Source organism: Myotis daubentonii, chromosome 13 (genome assembly GCF_963259705.1).
Source record: "Myotis daubentonii chromosome 13, mMyoDau2.1, whole genome shotgun sequence".
Taxonomy (NCBI): Eukaryota; Metazoa; Chordata; class Mammalia; order Chiroptera; family Vespertilionidae; genus Myotis; species Myotis daubentonii.
In genome coordinates this window covers 38172195-38189398 of record NC_081852.1, presented here as the reverse complement: position 1 = coordinate 38189398, position 17204 = coordinate 38172195, and the positions used below count along the sequence as shown (strand labels likewise).

The following is a 17204-nucleotide window of genomic DNA, read 5'->3' as shown; positions in this document are numbered from 1 at the left end:
GGAAGAGAGCTAAGAAGGTGCCAGAGTCCACTATGAATTCTAGTCCATTATAATTTCTAGAAATAATAGTGGTAAATATGAGGAATGTGTAGTATAGCTCAGTGTGTCTCAACTTTTTTCATGTCATGGCATTCACAGACGTATTTCCTTGGGGCCTAGAAGGTATATGGAGAAGGTTGCTTGTGGTCAGAGGCCACTGGCCCAGAGGTGACAGCTGTCCTAGAACCTTCCTAGCTTCCCTAAGGGTTGAGGGAACAATATCTTGGTGTCTATAAGCTATTTATATTGCACTGGCTGAGGAACTCTGGTGTAGGTGAATGAACTACACCAAAGTAAAGTGCATTAAAAATGGAAAGTAGCCTGGCCAGTGTTGCCCAGTGGTTGAGTATAATCCTATGAACCAGGAGGTCACGGTTCAATTCCCTGCCCGGTTACCGGCTGGATCCCCAGTGTCAGGTGTGCAGGAGGCAGGAGGCAGCCAATCAATGATTCTCTCTCATCATTGATGTTTCTCTTTCTTTCTCTTTCTTTCTTTCTCTCTCTCTCTCTCTCTCTCTCTCTCTCTCTCTCTCTCTCTCTCTCTCTCCTCTCTCTCTCTCTCTCGCCTTCCCTCTCTCTCTGAAATCAATAAAAATATTTTTTTAAAAAATAAAAAGTGAAAAAAATTAAAAAAAGAAAAAAAAGAATCATTCCTACTTTTCAGATGAGGAAATAGAATATGATATGGCCAAGGTCTGTACTAAGTTAGGTCTGAACTTTGATAACACAATTTTTAAAAACTAGAGTTTTGGAAATGAAACTATAGCATTACAGTAGAAAAGACCATATTGATAACTAAACCTTTTCTTGTTGCACACTGTTCATCCCACTTTCTGAGTCATAGGTTATGTTCTATTCCTAAATCTACTTAAGGATCTACAAAGAAGTATTAGATTACACTTTTAAACTTAATAAATTTCGACCTGGGCCTTCTCATCACTACCATCAAACTCAAGTCAGCCCTGGCCAGTTTTTCTCAGTGGTTAGAGTGGTGACCTGCAGACCAAAAGGTCTCATGTTCCATTCCCAGTCAAGGGCACATATCTCAGTTACAGGTTCCCCAGCCCAAGTAGGGGTGCAGGCAGAAGGCAACCAATCAATGTGTCTCTATCTCAAGCTGATCTTTCTCTCTTTCTCTCTCTCTCTCCCTCCCACTCTCTATTTATTAATGGAAAAAATAGCCTTGGGTGAGTATTAAAGAAATAGAACATTTAAAGAAAATCAAAAGTCAAATACATCTCCATGTCAACTACCCATAACTGTTAAATAAGATTCTGTTGAATAAAATGTGGGGATAATAGCATGTACTTTCACTGAGGTAAAAAATGAACTGTGCTAATTGTCTTTTACAAATGCTCTCAAGTTTCACAACTCTATTAAGACAATATTATCTCTGAACTAAAAACTCAAAATTCATGAAAAATATCCAAAGAATTTTTCAAACTCTGATTCCCCTCTGATCTATTGGAAACTTACTTTTTTAACCATTAAGGATTTAAACAATTTTGAAATTTTTCTTTGTTTAATATTTTTTTAAATAATTTTTTAGAAAGGACAAGATTTTACTGACTGTTTTAGAAGCCTCTGATGTGATCCTTTTTTTCAATTGTTCAATTTCATTATCTTTTTGAGAGTTACTGGATATTAGTGCTTTCAGCTGCTTTTCTAAAGCTGCAACCAGTTGATCCCGTTCTTCTCGCCACTTTTGAAGCTTGCCATCTTTCTCTGCCAGCTGTGCTGTCAGTGTTTCCTAACCAGAAATGAGAGAAAATGTTAAAGTATATATTGATAAAAGATGTATATGACATAAAACATACACACCATGCTAGTAGAATGTACAGTTCAAAATGCAAAACAAGTTTCACAATACGGTAGGGATAGCCCTGTGGCAGTCAAAAGGAAGAAAATTTTAAGTTCTATACCGAGACAGAAATGTAATTAGGTATTTTCCAAATTGCTAAATAAACTGGAAAGAAAAAAAAAAGAACATATGTGAACCTCAAGATAAAATGGGACAGAAGAGTCATCTTACTGTCATCCAAACCTATAGAAAAGTTTTGTAAGGATTTATCTAAGCCAGACTGTTGAGGGCATGCCCAGAAGCAAGATCTCAATGGATTGAGAAAATGCTAAGAATGGCAGTTTTGCAGTTCCTTTTATGCATTAGCCAAAGGAGAAAACATAAGGAAGGTTACATGAAATCCATTGTGGCCAATTAAGGAAGCAGGAGAAAGCAAAGCAGGGACATTTCTAGGATTAAATAAAAGGCAAAATGGGGAAACACCTCTTTTACAGTGGTAGGTACAGGAGTGTTAATAGTTAACATTTACAGAGATAGCAGGCAGGGAACATGATAACAATGAGGGGTTCTGTGGTCTCTTGCTATCGTGGTCTTGTGCTCTGGTGCCTGCAGTTGTACCTTCAAGGGTCTAGAAAAAGATGCATAAGAACAATGGACAGAACTCACTTAGAGATTGACTTTTGCTAAGGAAGCTCTGGGCCTGTGACTCGACTACCTACCATGTCCTGTCCAATTAGGAATTTGTGATCAGAGCATACTGTGTGGTCACTCTTAGACACTGAGCTTGTCAGGCCTGCCATGTGCTCCTCCATCCCCTACCCCAACTTGTCAGGTTTATTCTACAGCCCTTATTTTTATTCACAATAAAAATAGAAAAGGTGCCTTTAAAAACAAGAAAGAAAACAACAAACCATGCACAGACAGAGAAGAATCCCAGAGATAAACTTAACAAGCCCAAGAAAGCAGGTGAAATACACCAAAGAGAAAGTATAATTGCTACCAACCACTTCGTTTTGTTGCTTTAAACCACGCTCTCTGTCTTCAGCGTATTTTTTCATCTCTTTGTTTCGTAGATTCTCAGATTCTTTAGCTTGAGTGATTAGTATCATTTTCTCATCTAACCATTTCTTTCTATCAGAATTATATTTCTGTTCAGATTTCTATATATAAAAACAGTACAAATAACTATCAGATGCTTAAGTAGTCAAAAAATCTATTTTTATACCATTTTCATAAAACTCATCACTTTTTAAAACCTTAAACGTGCTTGTCTTTCAACAATGACAAGATCAGTTTATTTCAGATTATAAAATAAACATTGCTGGTTTGCTTTCCTAAACACTATTTCCCTTATAAACTTTACTTTGCTATGAAGTTCATTATTTAAAGACTTAAGTCAGTGAGCATAAGAAGAAATAAACAATTTAAATTCCTGAAAAAGTTAGACACACATCTTCCTAAATGACAGGGGGGGAAAAAAAAGACTATTGTTGAGAGTATTACAGATGGCCCCATTTCCCCCCTTGCCCTCCCTCTACCCAATCCTAGGCCTTCACCTGTGTATTGTCTGTGTCCATGGGCTATGACTAATTTGTGCTTCTAAATCCCTTCACCTTTTTTAGCCATCCCTCCAACCTGCCTCCCAACTGGCAACCTTCAAAATGTTCTTTGTATCTATGAGTATGGTTCTGTTCTGCTTGTTCACTCATTATATTTCATGTAATACTGTTTAGTGGTGATGAAGTCCTTTAGCTTTTTCTTGTCTGGGCAGCTCTTTATCTGACCTTCCATTCTTAATGATAGCTTTGTGCCTTGGCTGGCGTGCTCAGTGGTTAGTGTCAGCCCACAAACCGGCGGGTCTCGGGTTCAATTCCTGGTCAAGGGCATGTACCTTGGTTGCAAGTTCTTTCCCCAGCCCCGGTTGGGGCAGGTGTGAGAGACAACCAATCACTGTTTCTCTCTCACATCTATGTTTTTGTTTCTGTTTGTTTCTCTCTCTCTCTCTCTTTCCACCCTCTCACTCTGAAAAAATCAATGGTAAAAAATATTCTCATCCCGGGTTTCAGCACTAATAAAAATAAAAATAAAAAAATTCTCAGGTGAGAATTAACAAAAAAAAATTAAAATAAATGGAAGCTTTGCTAGGTAGAGTAATTTTGGTTATAGGTCCTGGCTTTACATGTGATGGTCATTTCTAATTGTATGGGTCTAAAAATAAAATATTCCTGGGTATATAAGATGCCAAATAAAAAATAACATGTGCAATAGGACAAACATTTATCCGTTTAAGGATCATTGAGAACGTATGGACCAAGAATACAAATGACCAGGGTTCAAAGGCATCTAATTTATACATTCAAAACCCAAGTAAACAAGAACAATAACACCACTTTAAAATATATATCCCACTGTTTTTAGAACTATGGTAGTCCATTCCAGGATTATAAAGCTTGTAATCTAAGATATGTGATTACATCACTTGAGAGCAATGCAAACATACCAGTACTCCTAAATATAAACATTCTCAATATAGTTCATGCATTTTTTTTTCATAATTAATAGTATATTTACTTGGGGTTTTCACAATAAAGGGTAAATTCTAGAATATATAATTAACCCTTACAAAAGAAAGTAGCAATTTTTTTGTATTTGTTCAGTACCCAATTACATACAGCCTGCACTTAAGAAAATAATTTAGATTTTGTCAACTTTTCAAAATCATTATGTTTTCTTTAATCTTGAATCTAGTTATGAATGCAGCTCCTAATTTACAAAATTTTAAGCAGTGTTTGGTAAATCCCATTAAGAACATATTTCCCCTATATGTTATATTCCATACACAGTATGTTTGAGTTGAACATGGAAAAAAATATAAACATCAAACAAAATATCTTCTATATTCCCAGTGTCCAGATATTTAACACTGTTCTTTTCCAATTCAATAATTACATATGTAAATAATTACATATTTATAATAATCAAAATAATTTTCCTAAAAGTCACCTTTCCCATAGCAGTATTTGATGAGTAAGAAATTCAAGAGTAGAAAAATAGGTAAGATATGGTGACTTAAGTATTAAATATGTAGAATATAAAACTGAAGACCCAACCACTGTATTTTCATTTGCAATTAGTTTGTATCTTAGGAATTTCCTCCCCGTGTCATTTCAATGTATACTGAAAAAACTATATCAATATATTAGTTACTCCTAGGAATTATTTTATCCGTACATGAAGCAACCATAAAATATTTACTGAATTCTCCTCTCATCAGAAATATAATGAACACATAAATATATATATTATTGTACTGATGGGTGGTCATGATAATCTGGCCACTTAGTGTATATATATTCACTGAGTATATATTCACTCAGTGTATATATATTCAGTACAATGAAGTGAATTAGTTATGCAAACAATAATAAAACCTTGAGAGTATTTGCTTAGGAAGTTTTTAATATTCAGTATTTTTGGAAGTGTCAAAGAAGTACTGATGGGGTGGTCATAATAATCTGGCCGGTCATAATAATCTGGCCCCTCAGTGTGTGTGTGATAAATAAAATCCTACCTGTAACTCATCTTGAAGTTTATTGAGCTTTTTACTAAGCACATCTGTGTTACCCTCAAGTTCTTCATTTGTACTTTGATTACTTTTGGTTTCCAAATCTTTGCATTTTTCTTTCAATTTTTCCAATTCTGTTTGAAAACATAAAATTATTTTTAAAAGCATGCAGAAGTGATACCATTTAGAGATACATGTGGCGTGGGATACAAATAAGAAAAAAGAACACAGATCAAGACAGAACTAGAACTATACTAAGAGCCTCACTTTTAAGAGTTCTTACCAAATTCTTAGAGAAGAGGAACTACAGGGACCTCATGGGCACCCACTGAATAGTGTTCAAATTTATACGATATAAATTAAATGCATGTCAGTCTTAATTATATAGGAAACTTCAGGTAATTCTCGAAAATTAAACTGTGATGGTATTCTCAGGGATGAAATCAGAGTATTTATACAAAGATAATACTAAGAGCTAGAAAAAGGTAAAACTTAATTGAAAGTTTATTCTTAACATCTGGGGAACATTTGCAAGAGCATGTCCTTAGTCCTTCTTTACTATACACAATTTTACTTAGATAAAATAATTTTCATCACATTGGAAAATGGCAGGTGACAGGACATTCCAAAGACACATCAAATACATTTTCATTATGAATTATTATAAGTACTATAATACTTTAAAGGGAAAGAAATCTAGGGAAATAAAGAAAATGCAAGAGTATGTCTTGAGATATTTAAGCAATATTGCTTTACCTGTAGCAAGCCTTTCAGCTTCCTCCAATTTAGCTTCAAGCACTTGATCTTGTTCTACCTGAGTTTGTTCTTGTTCTTCTAGTGTCATTCGCATGTCTTCAATTATTTTTTCTTTAACACTTAGATCTAAAAATAGTGAGTGAACATTTTAGAAATTACTAACATCTCCATCTAGATATCCAATTTTTCTTGAGTTCTTCTAAAAACTAAAATACACTTTTATTAACTATAATAGAAAATGAGTTCCATATAAACAGAAACTGTCTTGTTCTCTGCTATACCCTATATGTCTAGAACAGCACTGGCATATATGAAGCACCAAATAAATATCTAATGTGCAGATGGATGCTTGGATGATTGCAAGAATGAATGGATAGATGGCAAGAATGAGAAGTAGAGGCAAACAGAGTGAGTGGAAAGGGAAAAGTAAAACTATCTCTATATGCAGAAGACATGATCTTACATATAGAAAATCTTAAGGAATCCCCAAAAAGGAAGAAAAATAAAGAAAACTTTATTAGAGCTCATAAACTAGTTCAGCAAAATTACAGGATACAAAATCAATATAATCAAATTGATTTTCTTTTTATACACTAGCAATAAACAATCCAAAAATGGCATTAAGAAAATAATTCCATCTTCAAAGGCATTATAAAGAATAATATACATAGAAATAAATTAACAAAAATGTGCAAAACTTATACACTGAAAACTAAAAAACGTCATTGAAAGGAATTCCAGAAGGTCTAACTAAATGAAATGATATCCCACATTCATGACTAATACTGTTAGATTGGCAATTTCCCCAAATAGACCTTCAGATTTGACAAAATCACCATCAAAATTCTAACTGGCTCTTTTGCAGAAAATGACAAGGTGATACTAAAATTCAGGTACAAATCCAAGGAAGCCAAGCCAAAACAATCTTGCAAAAGAACAAAAGTGAGAGCATTCACACTTCCCATTTCAAAACTAACATACAGTAACAATACAGTGTGATACCAGCGTAAGAACAGACATACAGATCAATAAAACAAAATTGAGAGTACAAAAATAAACCCTTATATTCATAGTCAACTGATTTAAAGACAATGCAACGAAGGAAAGAACAGTCTTTGCCACAAATACTGCTTGGACAGTTAGAGCTCCATAAGCAAAAGATACTTATCTCAAACAATACACAAAGTTATGCTCAAATGGATGAGCTTAAAATGGATCAAAGACCTAAAAATAAAAGAGCTAAAACTATAACTCTTAGAAAACCTACATAACTTTGAATGGGCAACAGTTTCTTAGACATAACAAGTTATCAAAACAAAATAGGTAAACTGAACTTCCACCAAAATGAAAAACTTGTATGCATCAAAGGACACTATCAAGTAATTGAAGAACAGCCCAAAGAATTAGAGAAAACATTTGCAAATCATTTATCTGATAAGGGCCTAGTATCCAGAATATATAAAGAATTCTTACAATTCCATAATAAGACAAGTAACCCAATTTTAAAATGGGCAAAGGACTTAACAAAAAATTGTCCAAATAAGCTATACAAATGGCCAACAGCTGAAAACAAGATTCTCAGTATTTAGTCATTAGGGAAATATAAATCAATAACAATGGCATACTACTTGACACTCATCAGAATGTTAGGTTAAATAGTGTTCCCAAAATATTCATGTCCACCCACTATGAATATAACCTTATTTGGAAATAGGGAATTTGCAGATGTAATCAAATTAAGAATAAAAGTCATTCTGGATTAGGATGGGCCCAAAACCTAGTATGACCAGTGTACTTATATGAAGAGGGAAATCTGTACAACACTAATAAGAAGACACCGATACAGACATACCATGTTAAAACAAAGGCAGACTGGAGTTAAAATGACACAAACCAAGAAATACAAAGGATTGCCATTACCCACCAGAAACTAAAAAAGATTCTTTCCTAGAACCTTCAGAAGAAACATTTCAATATCTTTATTTTGAATTTCTAGTTCTCAGGACTGTAGGAGAATAAGTTTTTTGTTATTTTAAGCTACCCAGTTTGTGATACTTTGTTACAACAGTCCTAGGGAACTAAGAAAGATAGCTATAACTTTAAAAATGAAAAATAACTAGTATTAGCAACATCATAAAGAAACTGGAGCCCTCATCCACTACTGGTAGGAACACAGAATAATACAGTCAAAAAAAAAAAAAAATACAGTCACTGTGGTTAATTTTGACAGTTCCTCAAAGAGTTAATCATACAGTTACCATAATCCAGTAGTTCCACTCCTGGATATATATTCCTAAGAGAATTGAAAATATATATTCACCCAAACATTTGTACACAAATATTCATAAAAGCCAAGAAGTGGAAACAATCCAAATGCCAACTGATACATAAATAAAATGTAATATTAGTTGGCCATAAACAAGAAGGAAGTACTGGTACATACTACAATATGAATAAAACTTAAGAACATGCTAAGTGAAAGAAGTCATACCCAAAAGGCCACACCTTATATGACTCAATTTACAAGAATTCATATAAGTGACTGTCCACAGCAGGCAAGTCCAATAAAGACAGAAAGTAGATTAGTGATTGACAGGGACTGGCTAAGGAAGGGTTTCTTTTGGGGGGTGATAAAAATATTATGGAGAGTGGCAGTGATTGTACAACCTTGTGAATATACTAAACCCACAAAAATGTTCACTTTTTAAAAAAATATATTTTATTGATTTTTTACAGAGAGGAATAGAGAGTTAGAAGCATCGATGAGAGAGAAAGATTGATCAGCCGCCTCCCGCACACCTACCAGTGGGGATGTGCCCACAACCAAGGTACATGCCCTTGACCTGAGACCCTTGAGTCCGCAGGCCAATGCTCTATCCACCGAGCCAAACCAGTCAGGGCCAAATGTTCACTTTTAAAGGGTAAATTTTATGGTATACTATATATTATATCTCAAAAAAATTTTAAACAAATTTATTAAGATAGCTAAGTGAATAGCATTCGGTATTTAAATAAAAATGTAGAAGTCAGGAAAAGCCTCAAGAACTGAAAATGCAAAATTTTTTTTTAATTTTGTTGATTTCAGAGGAAGGAAGAAGGAGAGAGAGATAGAAGCATTAATGACCAGAAGAGAGTCACTGATCGGCTGCCTCCTGCATACCCCCTATTGGAGATTGAGCTCACAACCTGAGCATGTGCCCTGACCAGGAATCAAACCATGACCTCCTGGTTCACAGGTTGACGCTCAACCACTGACCAGGCTGAAAATGCAATTTTTTATTAAGAGATGAGTAAGTGATGGGGAAGAAAGGAATCTGCATAATTTTACATACAGAAATTAAGAGAGGGACAAAAGTGGGTAAGAACTCTGTGCCAAAATGTGCATGAATACAGCAAGTAGACTACAAAAAATGTGTAAATAATGAAGTCCAGCTATTTGAACACATAAGAGACTGTACCTAAGTGCACTGTGCCCTGTGACATTCTTTTGAGTGAATAAAACTATTATAATAATCATACCCTGCATGTCTTTCCCCATACGAACATGTAAACCTACTGTATATAATTATCAACAAAGAAATTTTTAAAACATTCTAAATAAAAAAAATCAATACAATTTGAGTTTGAAAAAAGCAAAATTCAGCACATACAATTTGAACCTAAAATTGTAAATGTTCCTTTTAAACTTTATAAAATTTTTTTTAATTTTAAAGCTATTTTACTTGAAGTATATTGTTTACATGATTTTGTCTAGAAATCTATTCCATTCATTGTGACCTATGAAACTTTATTTTTCACAAAATGTTGGCCATTTCCTAGAGATCAATGTGCCTTTGACTGAATATTTCTTAATGTTTTAATTTTCAAGAATAAACTTTATACTGATTAAGTTACTCATTAGAATCAATCAATGCTTTCTTTTGACAGGGTTACAGCCTATGTTGGTTGCCCTTAGTTTACTTTAGAATTTTCAAAGGAAAATGTTTAAACAAACTGGTATTGCAACTATTTTGTCAATCATTTTAGTATTAGAAGTAGAGGTTTGTTCCTGACCTTTGCACACTCTCTCATACTGCTGTATAGTTTCTTCCACTTTCTGGTTACTTAACTGCTCCTGCAAAATGAAAGAATATGGATGAAATGGAAATATAATAAACACACAAAAATATTTAATAGTGGGGCCTGAAAACAAGGTTCAATATTAGGTTTGAAATCTGTCTCCTATAAAGCTGACTACTAGTCTTGAGCTTCCAAGTTTCTTACACCTTGGAGGAAAGGGCAGAGTGAGAGTGAAAAAGAAAAAAATAGTAGTAAAAATTTTTATACCTTTAATCTACCTCAAAGTTACTGCCCAGTCATTTTACTTAACATTTTACGTTATTGTGTTTTCTTATGCACCACAAAAAGCAAAAACAGGGAAATGGAGGTTTACTATGTAGTTAACAAAGGAGGAATAAGAAAAACCATTAAAAAGTTCCATATCAGTAAATTCAAAATGCAGAAAAATAGGACCCTCCAACCAACCCCCTCTATGTAGAAAGTAGATGGAAGGTTTGAATAACCAAAGCCTTAAAGGGCAAAGATTAAATTATTAGCACTAAAAATCCTCCAATTCCAGTTTTGTTTTAATATTTTTTTAATTGATAAAAATAAGAGGGAGAGAGATGGAAACATCAATGATGAGAGAAAATAATTGAGTGGCTGCCTCCTGTACGCCCCACACTGGGGATCCAGCCCACAACCCAGGCATGTGCCCTGACGGGGAATTGAGCTGTAACCACCCGATTCATAGGTCAATGCTCAACCACTGAGCCACCGCAGCCGGGCCAATTCCAGTTTTAACTTGTTAAGTAATCCAACCTATTTCTTATCTAACTTCAGCACTACCTTCTTAGGTTATAAGTCTTAGAATAAATCATTACAGAACCTAAAGATCTCTGAATTGTATTATGAAAGTATAGATTGCTTTATTAAAATGGTATTCAGTTAAAAGTTTAAATCACATGTTTATATATGAATATTCATTAGTTTGCTTCATTTAAAAGGAAATGTGTAAAGACTACAATAACCTTTCTTTATTGCTGCTTTATCCAATTAATTGATGTCAAGTAAAATATAACCATTTAGGAAACAGGAGAATAAAAAGAGAACCCAACTATGCTGATCAACTGAAAAATATATATATATATATAACCATTTATAAATGCGTAAGTGTCCTCTTAAAACATTTTTTTTTACAGGTCCTGAGCTTTTTCTTTTCACTTTTGGTTTTGAAATAACTTTAGATTTTATAAAAGAATTGCAAAGATACCAGAAATTTCCTGTATAACCTCCACTTAGCTTCCCCTAATTTCAACATCTTCTATTACCATGGTATATTATTTTAAAATCAAGAAATTAACTAACATTGGGCACAAACAAATGAAAAGTTTAGACTCGAAAATGGAAACAATTATTTTTGTATGGGGAAAAAAATTAGCATTGGTATAATACTATCAACACTGAAGACTTTATTTGGATTTCATGTTTCTCCAACAATGTTCTAAAATCCAATCATGAGGTAATGCCACATTTAGTCATCATGTCTCGCTAGTATCCCATCTGTGATAAGTGTCTCAATAATACTTTAATGACTTTGCCACTTTTTACTGGTCCGGTATTTAGTAGAACATCCTCAGTTTGGACTTGTCTGATGTCTTCTCACAATTAGACTAAGATAAAGGATTTGGAGGAAGAATACGACAGAAAAGATGTGCCCTTTTGGTCACATCAAATCAGGAAATACATGTTACCAATATGGCTTACCACTGGTGATTATATTCTTAAACATTTGGTTAAAGTTAAGGTGTTGTCTGCCAGGTTTCCTTACTGTAAAATTACTATTTTTTCCTTCCCATACTCTAGTTATTAGAAGCAAATTACTATGACCTTATTTGATTTTAACCAATTTTTCAATTACAGAAAAGGCTAAAAAAGAATTTGGTATAAAAAACTGATTTTTTTAGACACTAAAATATGTGGACTCTACTTAAACCACCCTTTTAAAAAACTGATACCTTAAGTTGCTGAATGGTTCGCTGTTTCATATCCATTTCCTGAGAACACTCGTTTTTCTTTTTCTCCAATTCATTCATTTTAATCCTCAGTAATTTTTCCTCATCACGCATTAGAGATACCTACAAAGTAATGATTATAAAACAAATTTTTTAAAAAATGCTTTTTGTTTAAAATTAATGGCCACTGATTCAAAGATTCATGTCCTTAAAAACTCATTAAAGGGGCCACTGGGGGGAAAGAGGGAATTATCTGTAATACTTTCAACAATAAAGATCAATTTCTTTAAAAAATATATTTTACTGATTTTTTAAAAAATATATCTTATTGATTTTTTACAGAGAGGAAGGGAGAGGGATAGAGAGTTAGAAACATCGATCAGCTGCCTCCTGCACACTCCCCACAGGGTATTGCCTGCAACCAAGGTAAATGCCCTTGACCGAAATCAAACTTGGGACCCTTGAGTCCGCAGGCCGATGCTTTATCCACTGAGCCAAACCGGTTAGGGTGATAAAGATAAATTTTTAAAAACATTAACAAATTAGATTCTAACATAGTATAAGATATGGCTTCAAATTATCAAGATATTTCCTAATACTCTAAAGGAGAATGCATATGAAGAAATAATCTTCTTACATTTTAAGAATTTCAAACACTTGTTTGAAATAGCATCTGGCATGCAACAGCAAAATCAAAAAAGAATCAAAATAGCATCTGGCATGCAACAGCAAAATCATTATCATGGAAAAGTCAACAAAGACATTCCAGGGAGAAATTAATGGCTCACATTTCCAAGGTTTATTGATATATAAGGAAAACCATCTTTACCATTTAAATTGAATGCACAGCTTTCAAAGAGCCTACCTCTTTCTGTACTTGCTTAATCTGTTTTTTGGCATCAGTCAGTTTCTCTTTCAGCTCAGCATTATCTTCTTCCTTCCTCTGAAGATCTGCTTTCAGATTCTGGATAAGGGCAGAGCTTGCAGAGAGCTCCTCCTTCAATCTATAAAACACAAACCACTTTCCTATAGTGACACACCATTCATCATTTTGTATCATATTTGTGAGACAGTAACAATCTACAAAATTACATCTTTTCACAAATTTAGAATGTCCAAACCATGAATGAGTCCTTTAGAGAAAATTTCAGATTCTATAAAAAGATCTTTGCACATAACTTGGCTCCAACGATTTATATAAACAAAGCCCAAGTCTTCACTCATCTCAAATGCTATACTGCACCAGATTAAGTTATGCCCACCTAAATTACTTAAAAGCTACATAACAAAATCAGTACAATGAATGCTTTGCATATTATAAATATTTGAATAACATTTAGCTTACTTTTCTATCTCTTGCCAATTGGTTTCTTTTTCTTCTTCCTTTAATTGAAGGGAATGCTTTGCATCTTCCCAATTATTTGTTAACCGTGTGATTTCTTCTTTCAACTTGACTTCCCTTTCATTTAAATCTTTGATGTTTTTGATACAATCCTGATGATCTGCTTGAAATTCCTTTAGATTTTTTTCTAGTTCCAAGATGATAGATGCTTTTTCCAAAATTTCTTGTTCTAACTTGGTTGAATGACTACATTCAACTTTCTGAGTTCCTAACATGGCTTCAAGTTCATTTATTTTCACTTTATAGCAGGCAACCTCTTGCGTGAGTTCTGAAAGTGCTCTTTTTCCCTCAACTACTTGCTGTACTTGAACATTGAGACTAACATTTTTTTCTTGCAATTCTTCCTTCAGCTGCTGTATAAGACTTTCTTTTCCTTTTAGTAGGTCATCTTGATTTTTATTTTCTGTTTTTAGTCTCTTGTTATCATCCTCATAGCATTTCAATTCTGCTTGTAATTTTTCAATTTGTTGCTCCAGTTCCTGGATCTGATGACTTTTTTTGGAGGAGGCCTTTACAATCTCCTTACATTCTTCCCAAATGGCATCAATACTAGAGTGGAAAGAACTTTCCCTATTAGGTTTAACCTGCTTACTTACCAAGTAATCATTATCCAAAGGGTGTAACTTTGTATTTGGCAAATCATCCTCCTGAGAACCACGTGAGAGATCCTGGAGATTGAGTAAATCTATGTTTGAGATTTGAGAAAATGAATCAAGGGTTCGTAGTTCATCTATTTTTGCTTGCATTAATTTTATTTGTGAAACATTATGAGTGATGGTTCTTCTAGTGACTTCTATCTCCTCTGACAACTTCATGATCTTTTCCTCCTGTTCTTGATTTATACCTCTCTGCATCTGTAATTCAGAAATTGCATTGTCATAAGCTGACTGAATTTGTTGGACATCTATACTTAAAGAAAAGCTCTCCTTCTTAGAAAAAGAAAGCTCCTGCTGCAAAGCAACAATCTGTTTACTTAATTCTGCTTTTTCTTCCTTTTCATTTCTAAGTTCATTCTCAACAGTGAGTAATCTTGCTTTCAGCTCTTCATTATCATTATTTTCTTGTACAACGTGAATGTTTTCCTCATTTTCTGAAATGCTCTCTTGCATTTCTTCACTTTTCTTTTGGTCTTCAGTGACAGTTGGACTAATGTGTACAGGTCCTTTAAAAATAGGAAAATTGCTATTAATCTGTCAAACCTTAAACTAAAAAGTAAACAGATAAGCCAATATTCAAACATAGAAACATGAAAGCAAACTTTTAATGAAAAACACAAACTACTGAGTGAAAAAACTAAGCCCATTTACGTAAAAACTACAGTTCTGTAAGATAATGGAAAGAGTTAGCATATTTTATAACTTCCAGTATTATTTAAATTTCCCACCACAAATCTTTTTTTTTAATATATTTTTTATTAATTTCAGAGAGGAAAGGAGAGGGAGAGATAGATAGAAACATCAATGATGAGAGAGAATCACTGATCGGTTGCCTCTTGCACATCCCCTACTGGGGATCAAACCCACAACCGGGCATGTGCCCTTAACTGGAATTGAACCTGGGACCCTTCAGTCCGCAGGCCGACGTTCTATCCACTGAGTCAAACCAAACTGATTAGGGCTAAAAGTTACTTTTAATGTTCATTTTGACAAGTTAATTCACCTCATTCATACAACTGTCAAGTAAAAATTACGTTCAAGTTTTTCTCATAGATTGTAAAATTAAATCTTGAAACATAATTCTCAGTCCTCTAGATAACATAAATTTATATATATATATCCAATATTTATTTATTTATTTATTTATTCCTTCATTTATTTTAATCCTCACCCAAGGCCATTTTCTCTTTTTTCTTCCCCTGAGACCATTTTCATTGATTTTTAGAGAGAGGAGGAGGAAGGGAGGGAAAGCAAGAAAGAGAAAGAGAGAGAGAGAGAGAGAGAGAGAGAGAGAGAGAGAGAGAGAGGGAGAGAGAGAGAGAGAGAGATGTGAAATAAAAACATCGATAGGTTACCTCCCATACATGCCCCAACTGAGGATCAAATCTGCAACCTACGCATGTGCCCTCACGGGTAATCAGACCTGCAACCTTTTGGTGTACGGGACATTGCTCCACCAACTGATCCACCCAGCCAGGGCAACAAATTTATCTTTATATGTTTTCATACAACTTCCATTACTATAATCAGGGTCTGGTGGTTATCTCAAATCCTAGGAAATTACTTCAAAACATGTAAGAATCTGACTCTGTGGTTCCAATTTTATTTTTTCCTTTTCTGTTTGACTTCATGGTTTGATGTTTAAACTTTCTACACATTGCTCTGATATATTCAACTACATATGTCCTTTTGACCTTTATTCACTGTTGATTTCACCTGTTTTTATTTAATGTCCTCACTAAGCATGTAAGATTCATATTCTTCAGGCTTAAAGGTCCCAGATATAATATGAAATACAAGCAATACTATTCCAAAAGAGCAAGACAGTTTTTGGGGGGTGGGGGGTTGGCTTGAAATCCTACTCATTAAAAAACCTATTACTTTCAGTGCAATGAATAAAAAAAGTATATTTTAGCCCTGGCTGGTGTTTTTACTTTACAAATACAATCCATATTCTTTTCCTTCACCAACTGTCTAAATGCTTTTGGGCAGCTGTAATTGTGTGATCTCATTTATGGGATCCCAAGATCTCTTTTCTTAAATGCAGGCTGATTGTAAAAGTTCATTGGACAGCCATAACCAGTCTGGCTCAGTGGATAGAGCGTCGGCCTGTGGACTGAGGGGTCCCGGGTTCGATTCCAGTCAAGGGCATGTACCTTGGTTGTGGGCACATCCCCAGTGGGAGGTGTTCAGGAGGCAGCTGATCGATGTTTCTCTCCCATTGATGTTTCTAACTCTCTATCTCTCTCCCTTCCTCTCTAAAAAAAAATCAATAAAATGTATTTTTTTTTAAAAAGTTCATTGGACAAAATTTTATTATCAATAATTTACATCGCTGTCTCCTGCCTCAGCAGAAACATGGAATTACCCCTGTTGTATAGCCTCACTTCCTTGGATTCTTGGTTTATCCTAAGAATTCCAGCTACTCTGAAATCTTCAAGATTTGCCCTTATTTACTTTTACAACAAAGCTGCCCACTAAATCTAATAGATTTTAGTAATAATCTTGAACCAATGTATCATTTTTCATTAGATCTCCCAGCATCTTATAAAGCTGTGGCAAGTCATCCCAAAGTGAAATAACCTGGTCTTCTCCACTGGTTCACTCCTGTTCTACTTTCCATGCAACCTAATTCTCTATTTGATAATATTTTCATTCCTATGAATTCATCAATGGAATAACTAATTGAGAAAACCAAATGATGATGTTAAGAGTCCTGGATCATTTTTTTTTCTCATAATAGACATGTTTTTTAAAAAAATCCTCTTACCCTTTAAAAAGACAAGATATAAAAATGTCTGAACTCTTATTAGGAATGGAGATGGGATCTAAGCAACTTTAAAATGACAACAAACAGAAGTCCCGAGCTCACAAATACATCCCGACTATCCTGAGGGAACAGATTTGAGTCATGCATACTATATACATGTAG

General features: G+C 34.2%; 1 protein-coding gene across 11 annotated transcripts in view; it reads right to left on the bottom strand.

The window, feature by feature from the left end:
• KIF20B (kinesin family member 20B) overlaps positions 1 to 17204 on the bottom strand; it is a 62158-nt gene that overhangs the window by 11518 nt on the left and 33436 nt on the right. For all 11 annotated transcript variants that reach the window (XM_059662797.1, XM_059662804.1, XM_059662802.1 and 8 more), the window contains 8 exons: positions 13560 to 14778; positions 13080 to 13218; positions 12218 to 12337; positions 10215 to 10275; positions 6162 to 6287; positions 5412 to 5539; positions 2845 to 3000; positions 1610 to 1789 (listed from right to left, as the gene is read on the bottom strand). In XM_059662797.1, the coding sequence (XP_059518780.1) occupies positions 1610 to 1789; positions 2845 to 3000; positions 5412 to 5539; positions 6162 to 6287; positions 10215 to 10275; positions 12218 to 12337; positions 13080 to 13218; positions 13560 to 14778 (2129 nt within the window). The remainder of the gene's footprint in view (positions 1 to 1609; positions 1790 to 2844; positions 3001 to 5411; positions 5540 to 6161; positions 6288 to 10214; positions 10276 to 12217; positions 12338 to 13079; positions 13219 to 13559; positions 14779 to 17204) is intronic.